General features: G+C 34.8%; 1 protein-coding gene across 2 annotated transcripts in view; it reads left to right on the top strand.

The window, feature by feature from the left end:
• DPH6 (diphthamine biosynthesis 6) overlaps window positions 1-19,188 on the top strand; it is a 214,199-nt gene that overhangs the window by 126,622 nt on the left and 68,389 nt on the right. For both annotated transcript variants that reach the window (XR_006293322.1, XM_043555712.1), the window contains exon 6: window positions 14,770-14,831. Coding sequence is in view for 1 of the 2 variants with exons in the window: in XM_043555712.1 (XP_043411647.1) it covers window positions 14,770-14,831 (62 nt within the window). In the remaining variant the exon portion in view is untranslated. The remainder of the gene's footprint in view (window positions 1-14,769; window positions 14,832-19,188) is intronic.

Below are 19,188 nucleotides of genomic sequence, written 5' to 3' on the forward strand. Positions count from 1 at the left end.
AAGCAATTTGCATTATTCTTTCATATTCTGTGGTTAACATATCATGTTTTACCTGAACTTTGTTCAAATAATTATTTTGTTTAAAAAGAGTTACTTAATGTGCATTCGAGTGTAGTTTAATTGCTATTAGAAATATATTTCTATCTTTATACAAAATAATTTAGCACAGAATTTTTAAACTTATAACTTAAGTATTGAAACATCAAAAGTTGAGACTTCTGACATTTCCCAAATGTATTGTAAATCACCTACTATTTTAAATTGAGAGGGAAATAAACGAAGATTTAAATATCAAATTCTGAGTGTGTGTGGTAGAATCCTTCCTTAAGACTCAAATAGAAATACTGCCAATCCCAAGGTTCATAATCTCTGAATAAAATGCCTTTTGGTCAGTCTCTAAAGGGGAGTAACAGATTATAACCGCAGAGGACATAAATGCTGGTTTTGTTCATTTTATTGCTAACACATTTTTTTTCTGTAGGTGGGGCAGGCTGTTCTAACACTAAGTTACATCCATTACTCTTTGGTGCTGGTATGCATATGTTCTTTGAATTTTTTAATAGATAGAGGTCCTTTCCATCCCAAAGCTACGGTGTGTGTGTTAATATATGTAATATATTGCCTTACAAGAAATATGTACTATATTATAATTCCAGAACCTATCTTTCTACCTTCATCTCAACGAGTAGCTCCAATTTCCTCTATTCTACAAAAATCAAAAATGCACAGAATACAATATTTACAAATAAATAAGATCTCACTTAATGCAGTTGTTATAAAAGTGAGCCCTCTAACATTTATATCTGTGTCAGACAGCTTACGCTAAAACAACTTTCATGATAATATGTAACAGTTAACTGAAAACTCCTGGAAAGTAAGTCCACAAATCTTTTTCTTTGTCTATTTAGTCATATGACTATTTAATAATTATATTGTCCAAGCGGATATTTGTGTTTTGTGCCTTAATACCAGTATGATTCTGTATTTGCCATAGTTGGAAAGTGAGATTCTGTATTTGCCATGGTTGGAAATGTGAGCTGAGCGCCCAACATTTATCAATTAAAATTGCGTGGAGCAAGAATATGTTATAAAGGTTGTAGGGCTTGTCCTCTGATGACTTCTCTTTCAGGTAGATACTATTGTATTGGTTGATGTCTCAAATTTGAACAAATGTGTATAGGTCACAGTCAGTATAAACTTATATAAGAACCACATGAGGTATCACATCTCAAGATATGGGAGCTGAGGTACCGGCTGTTATGATTCTCCGGAGTCCCCTTTACTTATTTTTCTTAACAAGTTATTCTTTCACCAGAGAAGTCTTAGGACATATTTTCTTCTGAATTTGATTCCATCTTCTGTCAAGCAAAATTTAGTTCCAGTTCTGGGTAGTTTCAGTCCTGATGTTTTCTTCCTGATTATTCAGAGATTTTTTTGTTAGTGGAGTTTGGAATGGAGAAATGTATTAGGAAATGTATTGGTCAGGGTTCTTCAGAGAAACAGAGCCAATAGGACGTAGAAGGTGATGTATTATGAAGAACTGACTTACATGATTATGGAAGCTGAGAAGTCCCACAATCTGCTGCCTGCAAGTTGAAGACCCAAGAAAACTACAGGTATAATTTAATCCAAGTTGGAAGGCCTGAGAACCAAGGGAGCCAGTGATGTAAATCCAAATCCAAAGGCAGGAGATGTGAGATGTCCCAGTTCAAATACTGAGGCAGGAAAAGGGGAGGAGTAGTGTCTTCCTTCCTCTGTGCCTTGTTCTGCCCAGGCCCTTAGGGGTTGGTTGATGCTCACCCACATGGGGGAGGGCAATCTACTTTACTGAGACCACCGTTCAAACACTGACCTCATCCAGAAAACACCCTCACAGATACACCCAGAAACAATGCTTAATCTGGGGACCTCATGACCCAGTCAAGCCGACACATAAAATTAACCATTGCAGGAAAAAAATGGAAGAATTAGAAGCTAGTGCTCATCTTGCCCAGAATATGTTTGAAAGATTTTGAAGTGAAGATGACCAGATCAGATTTGGACTTTGGACAGCTGACTACAGTGTCAATTAAAGTTTGATACTTTTCGGGGCACCTGGGTGGCTCAGTCGGTTGGGTGTCCGACTTCAGCTCAGGTGACGATCTCGCGGTCCGTGAGTTCGAGCCCCGCGTCGGGCTCTGGGCTGATGGCTCAGAGCCTGGAGCCTGCTTCCGATTCTGTGTCTCCCTCTCTCTCTGCCCCTCCCCTGTTCATGCTCTGTCTCTCTCTGTCCCAAAAGTAAATAAACGTTAAAAAAAAAAAAACATTTGAAGTTTGATATTCCTCAAAGCTCTTTCCTGTGTTTTCTCTTGTCACTTTGCATATTCTCCTTGAGTCATTTCATCTCATAGGATCTATTTCTATATTAGTATTTCTAGCCCAGACCTCTCTGCTAAACTTTAACCCTTTATAATTAATTGCCAATTAGATATCCCTTCTTGGATGATTCACTGGAACCTCAAATACATTTCCAAATTGATTCTACCTTTATTTACCTTCCCAAACATTCTTCTGTTACTGTCCTATATCTGAAGTAAATGGTGCCACCATTTTTGACATTGTCCAGAGTCAGAAACCTGAGAATCATCCTATAGTTCATTAGCAAGTACTATATATCTTACCTATTTTATGTTGCTCTCAAATCTGTTCTTTTCCTTTTGTACCTACTGCCTAGTCAGTTACATACTCTCTTACTACTGCAGCAGCCCCTTTATGTGCCTTCTTACCTTCAGTCTAATTTCCTGCCAAGGAATTATACTGAAGCTAGAGTGATCTTTCTGAAAGTCAAATTAGATCCTGTCATTCCTCTGCTTATCATTTCTCTGTCTTCTCTGTGACCTTACATTCAGGTATAAGTTCTTTAAGATGAAACTCAAGGCCCTATAGGATCTGGCTTTTGTCTACTTTTTTAACCTCAACTTTTATTCCTTCAAATACTCCCTACTCATATCAAGCTTTCAGTTTCCAGTCCTTACTATGTTAAATAATACTATGAAAGTTTAGGAAGATATTTCTAAATGAAATATTTCAAATTGCTCCCTTAAAAAAAATCCCTCTGTTTGAAACCCGTATCGTTTACTTTTGATTCATTTTTTACATGCTAAAACTGTATAATCTTTTCAAAGGTAAAAAAAAAGGACCATTTCAGCTATCACCAGCAAGTATTGATTATCATTAACTGCAGAATTATACTTAATATGATTTATTGGTCATTAATTTTATGGATGTCATGGATCTTAAAAGTGAATCCATAAAGTATCTGAGTTTCCTTTATGTTACTTACACTGAAGTAAAATACCAATTAATAGATTTCAGAAAGAAGTTATGTTGAGATGAGTTCTAATACAACCTCTAAGGTAAGGATTTAGTGGTCTAATAGTAGAAATGGAAAATCTAGAAAGTGAAATAACATCCTTCCCCAAATACTCAACTTTCACAATATGTGAGTTTATCTTTACTTTGAAGATCACATAATTAGTCTTTCTTACCTGTTCATTTTTACACAGGTTTAATCATTTTATTTCTAAAATGCTCAATTATTATGGTGTGCTCAAGTGGAGTCTAGGAATAAAAAAAAAAGAAAAGGAAAAAGTTGCATTTACCAACAAAACTGTAGAGCTTTTTAAATGAGATCTACTTGTTCTGGTGGCTGGTGAATCTGGTAGAAATAGGAAGAGATTATTAAGTGTGTGTGTGTGTGTGTGTGTGTGTGTGTGTTTAGCTTTTGAAGATACATGGGATGCTCCATTCCTGTCTGCACTGAATTTATCAAAAATTATAGGCAGACTAGAAATTGCTTCTCAGAAGGATTATACCTCTTCTAATATCACCTACTGATTTTACAGTAAAAGTCTAGGCTACAAAAGTTGATATGAGAACACAATTCATTTTACTTGACTCTTTTAAAAATAGCATTATCAAACATTTTGTGATGTTTCTTTCATATCGTATATTGGGCTGTCGTGAAGAAATAAACCTCCACTTGCTTTCGTGACAGCAGATAATAAATTGACTGATATAATTCAGTTGAAAATTTGAAAAATGCATTGAAAATAATGGGCCATAACAGTGTAGGGTTAACATTTATTCATAGATGATGCAATTAAATAAAACAGGCATTAACTTCAAGGTCAGTCAGTAAAGTAATAAAATTGAATATTTTAATTGAATTGTAATTGCTTCCCATTGATACATGAAAGTAAAGTAAAATAGATGTCAGCTCTGCAAATTACGGTTCTTCCTCCTAATTAATTTCTTAATTCTGCATGGAGTTATCCAGTGCCTAGGTCTTGTTGTGGGTTTATTCATCCACCCAGCTTCCATCAAGGAATGTCTATAAGACATGATTAAATGGTTAGGGGTCAGGATTTTTAGTAAATTTTTTCTGCACTTTGGAGAAAAATGTGTTAGTAACTGTAAGTAACTTATGTATTTGAGTTCAAATTTACTCTAAATATAACAGCATCCTGGGTTCTATGGAATGTAATTATCTTCTTTATTACTATTGATGTTTCTTGATATTGATATATATATATATATATTAACATTAATAAATGTAAACATCTCAATCAATAAAAATGTTTTCATATGGTAGATAGATATATTGAGACTTTCATTCTACCACTCACTGATTCAGGAGGTAAATTGAACAGACTCTTAAGGTTTGGGGGAAGTGCAGTTTATGTCCATTCATGACCCAGGTTTCACTAGAAAAAAACACCTAAATTGAGTGAATCTAAAAAAGAAACATCTTTTTCAAGGACTGGGATAAGTTGAAACTTTTAGATAAAGTTGAATTTCTTTGAAAAAGCCCGTGAGCCATTGTGGCTTTTTCATAGGCTTTTCATAGTCCCTCAAAGAGTTTTAACATAATACAGTTTTATATAAAATAAAATGGGAACAATGACATTACAAAGATTAGGAGAGAGATTTTCAAATTATACTGAAACTGTACTGGGTCTAGATTCTTGGGTTTATTTAAAGAAAGAGGGGCGCCTGGGTGGCGCAGTCGGTTAAGCGTCCGACTTCAGCCAGGTCACGATCTCGGGGTCCATGAGTTCGAGCCCCGCATCAGGCTCTGGGCTGATGGCTCAGAGCCTGGAGCCTGTTTCCGATTCTGTGTCTCCCTCTCTCTTTGTCCCTCCCCCGTTCATGCTCTGTCTCTCTCTGTCCCAAAAAAAATAAATAAACGTTGAAAAAAAAATTTTTTTTTAAAAATAAAGAAAGAGAAGATTATGCCTTTTGGACTGGCTGCATATACCAGTTAAATGGCTACTGCTGAAAAATTGAAAATGGAATGAATGCGTGTATAAGATGGCTTTAAAAATTACTGATGTATTGTTATCTATTCTTATGCCTTAAAATGACTTTATGTATGGGGCACCTTGCTAGCTCAATCGGTAGAGCATGTGACTCTTGATCTCAGAGTCATGAATTCAAGCCCCATGTTGGATGTGGAGATTACAAGAAAGAAAGGAAGGAAGGAAGGAAGGAAGGAAGGAAGGAAGGAAGGAAGGAAGGAAGAAGAAGAAGAAAGAAAGAAAGAAAAAGAAAGAAAGAAAGAAAGAAAGAAAGAAAGAAAGAAAGAAAGAAAGAAAAAGAAAAAGGGTGTGTGGGGGGGAGAGAGAGAGAGGGAGAGAGAGGAAGGAAGGAATAGATAAAATGATTCTGTGTAATAGAAGATGTAATATTATATAATACAAATATATTGGTACATTAGCATCTTTAGTTGTACTTAGAAATATGGGTGGATTCTTATTGGTAAAAGAAGTAAATTAAACAGAGAAGGTATAATGTTGTCTAACCTTTGTGTTAAATTTTTACTCAAATATTGACTTCATTATTTAAACTGTTTCTCTCTAAACCATTTAAAGCTTAAAAGTTAAAAAATATGTCCAATGATAAATATATTTTTGATGCTAATCTGACCCTGACCTTCCATTCTCAATTATGAAGGACTCAATTATGAAAGATATTCAAGAATGTCAGAATTTTCCATGCATATCACCGAGTTAGAAAATACCCAAACCAAAAATACATGAGATAAAAGACTGACATCCATGAGCTTCATAATTATAGATACGCTAACAGTTTTTTCATGTTAAAGTGATTTATTTCTCCAAATCCTTGTTTTAAAATTATTTTAGTAATAATCTTGTTCCACTTAAGAAGAATTAAATATCATAACGACTGTACATACAATGCTACAATGTTTCTAAATGAGGAAACTTGTGAAAAAATATGTGGAAGTGTAAGAAAATTAAATATTCAAACTTTCATTATATTTATAAAAATAAGTTACAACGAGTTTTCATTTGCATGTAGTTTAATATTTATGGAATCATCAGTGTTCTAGGAAGTAAAGATTTCTTGAGAAGAGTTCTATATCTGAATATATTCTGGCATAGGATGAATAATCGTCCTACCACATCCCTGACTAATATCACCCCACGTGCAATAGGCTCAGCTGATTTAGAAGAGATCTCTGAGACCATGGTGGTTCCAGGCCATTAATTTCTTAAAGAGAGTAGCTTGAATTGCTAGTAATCTCTGGATCTTATCCAAGAAAACATTTTATAAAAACAATCTGAAATTTCATATGGGCATGTCATGTGAGTAGTGATCATGAGGTCCCCAATGATTTGTCACTTTCTAATGAACAGAAAAATGGAAGCAAAGACAGATTGCACTTGGACAGAGTACCCAGCAAAGCATCAGGAGAAAAGGACTGAAGTAGTCATAATCAAGTACAGTGGAATGGGTTAGCCTGACCCAAGTGTGCATGATATACAGTGTTGATTTAAAGTAGTAAGATCCATTCAAGAGAATATGTAGACTATTGTATTGAACCTAGACAAAGAGTTTCATTATAGAATTTAGACATTTTTTGGAAAAGAATGCTAGTCTATTTAAATAACATCGGATCATGAGATAAGAACCTTTAAATCATTGTTCATGCCAAAGAAGCCTACCAAAATCCCCAGACAAAACCTCCGATAAATTTACAATGTGTCTAAGCTATTTATTTCTCAGGTCCTGCCATTCTCTTGCTTTTATATGTCCAGTGAAATCATCTATTGCTTTGTGTATGTGAAATGTTACTGATTGGTTGTTTTCCCTGTGTGAAATGTCTAAAGCATCAGACCATGAATCATAGAACCTATCATGCTCACTAAACATAACATAAACCCCATTACCATACTATAAAGACTTATACATGCAGCTTATTTCATTATTAACTCTAAGAGAAAAGAAATGTAGCTCTTTTATTTTAGCTATTTTATAGCTTTATAGTAATTTTCTACTGTAGTGAAAAGGTCTATAATGTGCTTCAGGAAAATATTTGAAAATCTTATTTAAGGTTTTAAATTTTGATTTATTTTAATATTTTTGGTGCCATACTCCAGGACTAAATAAACTGAAAATATTTCAATGAATAAGGAAAAACTTTAAATAACCAACTAATTTTTGACAAAATATACTGTGTGATGATCACAGATTCATGTGGAAAAATTATGCCTAGTGTGGCTTATGTTTACAGATTTTACTGACTATTATCTAAAGACAAGCCAAATTACTTTATCCATCATGGAATGCAACAATCTCTGAAATGAGATATAACAGCTATTTTTATAGGTTAATAGTTTAGAGCTGAGGCCTGGTGATTCTATAATGAATTAAACGACTGTAAGAAAAATGGGAAGATGATCAGTTTGATCTTCCAGTGCCTACCTATGTAAAACCATGTCCTCTTAAATTCCCTTCATGACTTTTAGACAGGCATTTATTTATTTCCAGATCCTTACAGAGAAGCAAAATGTCAATTATTAGATTCAATCATGAGAGACTTTTAAAATGATTTTAATGATGTGTAGCCTAGTGCCCAAGTGCTGAGTGAGATAGGTTACGTTGTAAGACCAATATGTAAGAATCAAGGGTTTGGAAGGAAAGCTAAAAAGTGACTTCCAGTCATCCTGGCCTTGTACATTCATGCTTTAAAATTTCCACATTCCCATTTCAAGCCCACAGTAATAGATAAAGATATGAAGGAAAAGTATGAAAGGCATAGCTGGGCTAGAAAACATAAACATCTCTGTGAAGTAGAAATGAGTACACATACAAAATGGTAAACAAGACTGAACTGTGGGGCTGTAATACAAAAAGTTAGGAAGCAGGCAAAAGCCCTTAGGAGATCATAATCTTGGGGGGAAACAGAGACTGAAAGTGTCCTGTATGAAGGAGAACCTCAGAGAGATGAAGAAAAATAAAATATCCATTAAAGAAAAAGCAATCAATTAGAAAAACAAATCACATTGGAATAGCAAGAGACTGATATGAAAAGTAACCAATTACAAATATTGGAGGGGCATCTGGGTGGCTCAGAACCTTCTTGGGATTCTCTCTCTCCCTCTCTCTCTGCCCCTCCCCCATTCATTCATTCTCTCTCTCTCTCTCTCTCTCCCTCCCTCTCTGTCTCTCTCTCAAAATAAATAAATAAACATTAAAAAAGAAAAGAAATATTGGAAATGAAGCATACAGTCACTTAAAAAAATCAAAAAAAACTCAGTGGATAGAATAAACTCTAGGTGAGTCAAATCAAAGAGAATGAATGAAGCAGGAAAAATAATTAACCCAAAAGACAACATAGAGGGAGAAAAACAAATTGAAAGAACAATTTAAAAATAGTAAGATAGATTGGGAAAGGGCAATGTTTGTGTAATAGATGTTTCAGAAAAAAAAATAGAAGGCAGAAAAACAGTATTTACAGACATAATGACTGAAAATTTCCTAGACTGGAATAAAAATGTAAATTTTAGAATTGAAAGTGTACATTAGGTGCTATAGGGTATAAATAAAAATAAACTGGGGCACCTAGGTGGCTCAGTCAGTTATGATTCTAACTTCAGCTGAGGTCATAATCTCAGGGCTCCTGAGTTTGAGCCCCACATCAGGCTCCATGCTGACAGCCCAGAGCCTGGTTGGGATTCTAACCCTCTCCCCTCCCCCACTTGCACCTTCTCTCTCTCAAAATAAATAAAAATAAACAAACATACATTTACACACATTATGTTAACATTATAGTATGTCACAAGTACATTGAAAACTGTACAGTTTAGCACAGAAAAAAAATATGGGAACTACTATTAAGCTGACAGCATAAATCTTATTAGGAACAACTAATTTCTGAAGAAGGAATATATTATAACTAATCTATTATGTAATGATGAAAGTTAAATAGGATATCAGACATCTAAAACCTAAGAGGTTTCACCACTCACAGATCTTCAGTAAAAAAAAAAAAAAATTAGTAATAAAGAATGGATTTCAGTTAGAAATAGATTGAATTCCAGGAGAAGTTAATGAGAAACAATTGTGAACATAGACATGGTAGAATATGTTGGCGGGCTTAATTTTTCTTGCCAGAACTGGTGGAAATAAGAATTAACACAATAATAACAACTGAAATGGTAGGGCTTATTTAGTACCAGTGAAAACATGCTCATTTCTCTTAGTCAAAAGGATGCTAAACAAATTGCTAGATTCATATTCTAAGATTCATACTTCTTAGATAATACATTTATTTTTTTTAATGTTTATTTATTTTTGAGAGAGAGAGATTGGAGTGGGGAGGGGCAGAGAGAGGGAGAGACAGAATCCGAAGAAGGCTCCAGGCTCTGAACTGCCGGCACAGAGCCCAATGCAGGGCTTGAATTCATGAACCATGAGATCATGACCTGAGCCAAAGTCGGACACTTAACCAACTGAGCCACCCAGGTGCGTCCCAGTTTAGATAATACATTTAGACTTTAAAAATATGGTTTTGAATGTTAAAAATTACAAGTATTTACTGAAAGAGTAGAAATTCAGTCTATAGCTTCCTAATCAGTAGAGAAAGCAAACAGACAAAAATCCTTTCATTATAGCATGAAGCAGAAAAGAGCAAAGGAACAAATTTGTATAAAGCTTAACGGGAAATCTACAGTAAGATGGTAGAAATCGGTCCAGACATATAACATAAAATGTTAAGAATTTACGATATTTAAACTCCATTCTTTAGAATTATATTTATAAGATAGGATAAAATTTTTAAAAATCCAATTATATGTAGCTTATAAATGACATCTAAAACAAAAACACATAGAAGATTTGAGAATAAATGATGGAAAAATATATGCCAGTAAAATATTAACAAAATAAAGCTGGTGTCGTAACATTGGTAAATAAGATATAAGATAAAAACCACATATGGAGACATATGGAGATGAATAGGTTGTTACTAATGGATAAAGAAATAATCTTATCAAGAAGTTTTAGAGATTATGAATGTGTATGCACATAACAACATAACTCTCAAATACATAAAGCATAATTTTTTGAGAAACCTCCATAGTGTTCCATAGTAGCTGCACCAATTTGCATTCCCACCAGCAGTGCACAAGGGTTTCTTTTACTCCACATGCTCACAAACACTTATCTCTTATGTTTTTGATTTTAGCCATTCCAACAGGTGTAAATTAATACCTTATTGTGGTTTTGATTTTCATTTCCATGATGACGAGTGATGTTGAGCATCTTTTCATGTGTCTGTTGGCCATCTGTATGTCTTCTTTGAAAAAAATGTCTATTCGGCTAGCCGCTCATTTAAAAAAAATATTTGTTTATTTTGAGAGAGAGTGAACATGTGCAGGCATATAAGCAGGGGAGGGGCAGAGAGAAAGGGATAGAGAGAGAATCCCAAGCAGGCTCTGCAAATTGCAGAGCCTGATGTGGGGCTTGATCTCATGAATCGTAAGATCAGGACCTGAACTGAAATCAAGAGTCAGATGTTAAACCAACTAAGCCACCCAGGCATCCCAGGTTGTCACCTATTTTTAAATCAGATGATTTGGGGAGAGTTTTAATGTTGTGTAAGTTCTTTATATATTTTGTATATTAACCCCTTACTGGTTATATTATTTGCAAGCATCATTTCCCATTCAGTAGGTTGCCTTTTTGTTTTGTTGATGGTTTCCTTCAGTGTGCAAAAGCTTTTTATTTTGGCATAGTCCCAGTAGTTTGATTTTGCTTTTGTTTTCCTTGCCAAAGGAGACATATCTAGAAATGTGTTTCTATGGCTGATGTCAAAGAAATTGCTACTTGTTTTCTTCTAGGAATTTTATGATTTTGGGTCTCACATATAGGTCTTTAATCCATTTTATTTTTAAGAAAATGGTCTGGTTTCATTCTTTTGCATGTAGCTGTCCAGTTTTCCAGGCACCATTTGTTGGACTGTCTTTTCTCCCATTGTATATGCTTGCCCCCTTTGTCATAGATTAATTGACCATGAATGTGTCAGTTTATTTCTGGGCTCTCCATTCTGTTCACTGATCTATGTATCTGTTTTTGTACCAGTACTAAACTCTTTTGATCATTACAGCTTTGTAGTATATCTTAAAATCTGGGATTGTTACACCTCCAGCTTTGTTCTTCTTTCTTGAGACTGCTTTGGCTATTAAGGGGTCTTTTGTGGTTCCATACAAATTTTAGGATTATCTATTCTAGTTCTGTGAAGAATGTTATTGGTATTTTGATAGGGATTGTATTAAATCTATAAATTGCTTCAGGTAGTGTGTACCTTTTAATAGTATTGTTTCTTCCAATCCATGATCGTGGAATATCTTTCCATTTTTTTTGTCATGTTCAATTTCTTTCATCATTGATTTATATTTTTTTGGAATATAGGTCTTTCACTTCCTTTTGTTAGGCTTATTCCCAGATAGTTTATTCCTTTTGGTGCTATTGTAAATGGGATTATTTTTTTAAATTTCTCTTTCTGCTACAGAATTATTAGTATATAGGAATGCAGCAGATTATTTGTGCGTGTATTTTGTATCCTTTACTAAATCCATTTATCAGTTTTAGCAGGTTCTTGGTGGAGTCTGCAGAGTTTTCTATATATAGCATCATGTCATCTGCAAATAGTGTAAGTTTTACTTCTTCTTTACCAGTCTGGATGTCTTTTATTTCTTTTTCTTACCTGATTGCTGTGTCTAGGACTTCTAGTACTATGTTGAATAAAAGGGAGGAGAGTAAACTTTCTTGTCTTGTCCTAACATTAGAGGAAAAGCTCTGTTTCTTACCACTGAGAATAATGTTAGCTGTGGGGTTTTCATATGTGACTTTTATTTGTTATGTTCCCTCTAAACCTACTTTGTTGAGAGTTTCTATCATAAATGAATCTTATGCTTTGTCAAAGGCTTTTTCTGCATCTTTTGAGATGATCATATAGCTGTTACTGTTTCTCTTGTTAATTTGATGTATCATGTTGATTGATTTGAAAATATTGAACCACCCTTGTATCCTTGGAATAAATCCCACTTGATCATGATGAATGGTTTTCTAATGTATTGTTGGATTCAGTTTGCTAATATTTTGCTGTGGATTTTTGTCTGTGTTCATCGGAGATATTGGCCTGTAGTTTTTTTTTTTGTTTTTTTTTTTGGAATAGTTTGAGAAGAGTAGGTTTTAACTCTTCCTTACATATTTGGTAGAATTCACCTGGGAAACCATCTGGTCCTGATATGGTGCTTACTTTTAACAGTAATCAGAAAATGAAAACTAAAATATCTAAAACAATTATGTGTATATTTTATATATTTCAATGTATATATGTATATTACATATATGTGTATATGTGTGTATATCAGATTAACAAAGATTTAAAATTCTGACACCACTAAATTATTTTCACATTATGTGAAATATGAATTCTATGTCCCTGAAAGTGGAAGTAAAACGGTAATACCTCTTTAGAGAGTAATTTGGCAATATCTAATAGACTTGAAGATTACACACATACGCACACACACACACACATGCATATATACAATAATGTATATAATTATATGTATATATTCTCCTCCGTCATAGTAATTTCAATAAAAGCATATTCACTGCAGCATAAAAAGTACTTGTGGCAAAACAGAAATTAGAAACAACCCTTTGCCCAAGTACCCATCTATCAGAGGTGTATAATTAAATTCTGGTATATCCATATAATGGAATAGAATACAATAGTAAAAATGAATGGACTAGAGCCATAGTAATCAATAGAAGTAAATCTCTTTAACAGTGTGAAACAAAAAAATCAAGTTAAAGATGACATCACTTATGTAAAAATTTAATATACATGAACAATAATAAATATTGTTTGGATACATACATTTACAGTAAAATTATAAAAATGTAATTTTAGAAGAGTGGTTACATTATAGAAGGAATAGGGGATATAGATTAAGAGTAAATATACTGGGACATTCTATTGTGTTGGTGGTGTTTATTTGTTAAAAAAAAATGTTGTGGAGGAAATATGACACGATGTTAATGCTTGTTAAATGTGGGTGGTGATTATACAGGTGTTTCTGTCAAAGCATTTCATTTACTTGTTCATTCTAAATACTGAATTGCTACGTGGTGGTAGACGTGGAGGAACCAGACAGAGTCAGTGATTGGTTCATCTATGCGTTCACCCATCTTCTTGCAATTTTAATTTTAGTGAATAGACCATCAGAATAAGATTTTTGTGAAGGGAGTTGACTCAGAAAGTCTGCATAGTGCTACTGGTCTGAGTTTTTTTTTTTTTTGCTTTGAGTTTCACCTAAAAATACTCAGTGGCAGGAGAATCCTCAGTCTTTGCCTGACTTCCCTTCTTCTGATGTGTGATAATAAGAAATATCATGTTACCAAAAAAGGCATCCAACTAGGAGCAGAAAATTATTAATCAGTTTGTGTAATTAATAAGCTAAATAGTTTAATCCCCTAAGAAATAAAAATAACTTATTTAAATGAGGCTAGGCCAATACATATGTTATGGATGTAAATATCTAATTGTATTATGAATGTAATATCTAAAATGAATGATTTCATCTATAGCAGCCATTTGGCATGTGACTTTTTCTTCACTGGCAAGTGAGTTTTATTATGTGGGAAGAGTTTATTGCCCATACGTATCTGCCTATACCTTGTCACCTACATAAACTCTACTATATCAGTTGAACATCTCTATCTAAGATTATGCACATGCTGTTGGTACAATAACAATTTTTTCAGAGCTGTCTCTGTCTTTGCTTAGAAAATACATTATTGCACAAGTGGTCATTGAAATTAAATGTCATTTAATTTGATAATGTAACTATTTTTGTCCTTGTTCCTACCCTCCTTTGAGGTGAATTAATTATAAAAGCATAATGGTCTACCACTCTCCTATTTTCTACTCTTACTCTCAAAGTAAGAATTTTAAAGTTTAGATAGAATAGGGACACATAAGAAAATTCTCACTGTTGTCCATCAGTAAAATAATGACAATAATTAAAATACCGAGGACATAAATGACTTTTGAAACGAAACCTGTTTTCCATCCTAATTACAGTTGCTCAAAATGAATTGAAACAATATATCTGGAAGCTGATACAGTGCAATCAAATGATTTGGTATAAAACTTACCTTTCAAGAGCAAGAAAACCAGTTATCCAAGGGGAATAGGAAAATATATTTTACTTTAGGATCAAAGCAATTTGAAATATACACGTACTGGTTTCCTAGGCAAGGAGGGGCAGAGGGTAGGGGAATGCGTCTTTAAACATCCAATCCAATAATTATCTTTATTTTTTTATATTAAATATAACTTATTGTCAAATTGGTTTCCATACTCCAATAGTTAATCTTAAAAAAAAATGTAACCTTTCTTGGCAGGTTTAGATCCAGATAAGCATCTTGGAAAAACCCTGGATCAAATGGAACCTTATCTCTTAGAGGTAAGAATTTATACTATTTCTCAAAATAAAGGCCTCTAAAGGAAGAAAAAATGAGGCCGTCATATGATGATTACAAAATTAATTTTATTTTGGAAAAACTCAGATAACATTCATGATATAGTTTTGTGAAAAAATTAAACTTCTAATGGATATAAAAATGTCTAAAATTAATTATGAAAATCATTACCAGCTTTTGGGTCTGAATAAAACAGTAAGTTATACCAAAAGGAAACTGTCCTGTCAGAAGGTTTCTTTTATTAAAATGGACACTGTATGCTATATAAAAAGTACTATATTCCTAAAGTAGCTGATGGTCTCTGTGATCATATGCTTTTCAATCAGAAATGTGAGTAGGAACTTCCTTCAGATATTATCTAATCTAACCTCTTCTCTTTTACCAATTAGGAAATTAACCTGCAGAGTAGCAAAAAAATTATTTTAAGGTTTCAAGTAACAACTGTTAAACCCATATCGTTGTCAAATCCTAAATGTGTTCTAAACATTAAAGAAAGATTTAGTTATTTTGATTCTTTTCTATTAACTGTGTATTATATTTTATGAGAGTTTGGGGGCAAATGTTATTAGTATGGCAATGATAACTAAAAGATATAATTGTAAGAATATTTTATGTCACAATTATGATGGAAAAAAAGGAAATTACCCTACTTCTATGAAAGAATGGAACTCCTCTAATAAGTTAGCATTTTCTCCTCCACTGCTCTTAATTTATCAACATTATTTCTAGACATTGTTAGTACCATTGCCATGATATGTTAGCAGATACCTTCTTTACTAACTTTGTGGATCTCATATTTTCTTTCAGTTATTTGCGTTTATTTTATGGTTTACCAATATGTACCAAATGCTTAGAAATCCCTGAAACATTAATTCCTTTTTTCATCAAGCGTTATTAAGCATCTAATATGTGCGAGGCAAATAGTAAATAAAAATCAAAATAAAAATGAAGTGAGCATATATTTGCCACAAATTACATTTGATTTCTAGATTATTTGTTGTCACTTATTTAAGTTGAGCTAAATGGACATGGTTGCTTTTTATACTGCTCTGATGGGACATTCTCACAGCAGCTACAGCTTCTCACAACCTGATACCTATGTTCACATCTATTCCCTACCATCAGACTAAATGTTGCCTCTGAAATAAGCAATGTAGATAAATAACGAAATTAAATTTATGGGGGCGAAAGAAAGAGAACTTCAGAAATGAGAGACTGGGGCTTTGGCAAAAAAGCTTTTTGCAAGCTGCTCCATAAATCTAAAGTTACAAGTTCAGGTTTCAAGCATGTAGAGTCTTTGTAGCACAGGCAGCTAAGGCTTTGGGATTGCAGACCTTGCAAACACTCATCCCCTCCTGTATCTTCCTCCTCTTTCTCTTTATTGTGTCCTTCACATCATAGTAACACATACCACCGTCTCTCCCATTCCAGATTCCACCCCTCCTCCACACTGTTTATTGCTTTAGCTGCTTCTCTTTTTTGCTTCCAAACCAGAAATTTCAGAAGTGTTCTTTGTATTTGTGGTCAGTGCTTCTTCCTGTCCCAGACGCCTCAGGTACCTGGAGTCTGGCTTCTCTCAACACCTCCAAATGGATACAGCTCTGACCAAGATCGCCCACAATCTCTGTTTTACCAAACCCAACCAATGCTTCTTAGCCCTTATCTGACAGCTATAAACACTCCTTAAAACGCCCCCATCAGCATCCGTGATGCCACATTCTCCTAGTTTTTCTCCTTTTGTTCTGGTTACTCTTAGTCTCTTTTGTCAGTTCCTGGTCTAGACTCCATTTTTACTCTATCACCTTTTTCTGGGTTTAATCAGTCACTCACATGGCTTTAATAACTAGCTATATTCTGATGATTCCCAAATCTTGCTTGGCCAAATTTCTCTGCAAAGCTCTGGTGCCCGGAGGCACTGAAAATTAAATCTCCACAAACTTGATGGCGGCCTTTATAGCTATACCTCACTTTTTGCCATTCATTTTGTGTTCAGCTTAGTTCAGTGCCTGTCACACGTCAGGCCTGCAGTATTATTGACAACCCCAAATTTGCCTCTACCTTCCGTTTCATTTCCCAAAGAATGCATTTTGCTCACTGCCTGAAGATAACTGTTCTAATATATTCTACTGTAATTGTGTCACTCGCTTCAAAACTTTAAGTCCCCATTGCTCACTGGCTAAAATCCAAGTTCTTAAGACTCCCCTTTCCCTTACTTACTCTTGCCAACCCGTTAGCATGATCTTGTCTGTTCCATCTCCGGAATATCTTCTACACCCAAGCACTTCTCGCCGTCTCTGTTGCTACCACCATAATCCTCTCTTGTCCGGAGTACTTCATCAACCCTTAAGTGGTCTACTTACTTCCACCACTGCCCTGCTACAATCCATTATTCATACAGATGCCAAAGTAGTTTTTTAAAAGTGTAAATCAAATCATTTCAGTGTTTTGTTTAATTTAAACAGTTTCTCATTACAATTAGAAGAACATCAAATTCCTATGAGACCACAGCCGACAAAACCATATATGATCTGCATCCACTCAATCTTCTCGGGTTTGTTTTCTGCCAGTCTCCATCTCACTCACTGGGCCAGAGCCACACATGCCTCCTCATTACTTAAACACACTTGTTTGCCCTTTTTCTTAGAACTCTGCTCTGCCCGAAATGTTTTTTACCTCAGACCGTCACATGGCGACTGCTTTCTCATAATTTAAGCGACAGCTCAAATGCTGCCTCCTCAGAAAAGCTTTCCCAGACTACCTCAGTTTACATAGATCTCTACAAATTACCATGTTTATCTGTTTACCTGTGTATTATCTGTTGTGCCCTCACCCATCCCACTAGAACGTAAGTTCCAGTAATCTTACCAAGGTTTTTGGCAAAGACATTAGTTCTTCAGTTCTTTCATGCAGTTTTGTGTTCATCTGTCTGTGCGTCCATTCATTGCTCTCATCCTTAAGTTACTTAGCATTTACTGAGGACCTGCTATGTGGCAGATGCTGTGGTGAGCACTAAGTATACACGATGAATTAAACAAAAAAATTCTTGTTCTTACGGAATGGACAGTCTGCCACCATTACTTTCAGACCTGAGAGTGGAGTTTATTGGGGACCTTGTTAAAATGTATGTACTCGTTTCCCACCATAAGAAATCTGAGTTCAGAAGGACCCGGGAATCTGATCTTTAAACAAGCACTAAGTACTTCTAACACAGTGATCACATATATCATCTTGTAGTTCTTCAATACCAACAACACACTTCAAGCCCTATATTTCTAGATCTCTCTGAAAGAGTGTAAGCCTTCTTGAAACTGTTGTCATCCATTGGCTTCTACTACTTAAGTCTTGAAGCCTTTCTGAATATTTTCTTAGCTTCCTTTTGAGGCTTACCGTATGAGTCCCAGTCCTTTTAAGTGGTGGTCCCAACCATAGCCTTCCTCCTGTGGTGATACTAAATACCCCCCATGACTTCAGCTACCAATTTTATTCTTATGACAATTAAGACTGTTCCTCCACCATCTTTTTATGCTCCAGACATCTGTATTCAGCTGGACACCTTTCTCTCTTACATGACTCAAGCACTTCAATCTCAATTGTGCAGAACTAAACATTTCTTGGGTGACATATCCATGCCATTTTTATGTGTCCTGACCATGAAAGGTTCTGTCTTCTACTCAGTTGTCCAAGACCAAGAAAAAGTGAATCATAATAAATGATTTCTTAGGCTCCATTATTCATAAATAAGGCCCTGACTTCTTTTAATTCTACCTTCTATCTTATTATCTGCCCCCTTTAATCCTTGTTGTCAGTGCTTTGGGGTTATTGCAATCTTCTAGCTCAAGTCTCTCCTCCTCACCTTACCCCTTGTCAATCCATCATCCACAGGACTGTCATCATCACGCATGTGAAGTGTAAATCTGATCATATTACACTTTGCTTGTAAACTTTTGCATTGTTCCCCATTGCCTCAAAGTAAAATTTAACTCCTAGACACAGCCCAATGTGTCCTTGGGGAAACTGAGGCTTGTAAAAATAGGCAGTCTTCTACATCCACCCTATCTATCCTTTATGAGTTTGCTACTATTGATGGTTTCCCTAGAGTGAGTACTCCCTTGTTCCTCCATCTTCTACTCCCCCTCTCTGCATGCTTTCTCTCTCCTTTTTTTTTCAAACTTTATTTTGAGAGAAAGAGAGTGTACATGTACACACGAGCAGTGGAGGGGCAGAGAGAAAGGGAGAGAGACAAATAAGAGAGAGAATTCCAAACAGGTCCTACTCTGCTAGCATGGAGCCCTACACAGTGCTCCACATGGAGCTTGAACCCATGAACCATAAGATCATGAC

The sequence above is a fragment of the Prionailurus bengalensis genome, chromosome B3 (genome assembly GCF_016509475.1).
Source record: "Prionailurus bengalensis isolate Pbe53 chromosome B3, Fcat_Pben_1.1_paternal_pri, whole genome shotgun sequence".
In the NCBI taxonomy this organism is placed as follows: domain Eukaryota; kingdom Metazoa; phylum Chordata; class Mammalia; order Carnivora; family Felidae; genus Prionailurus; species Prionailurus bengalensis.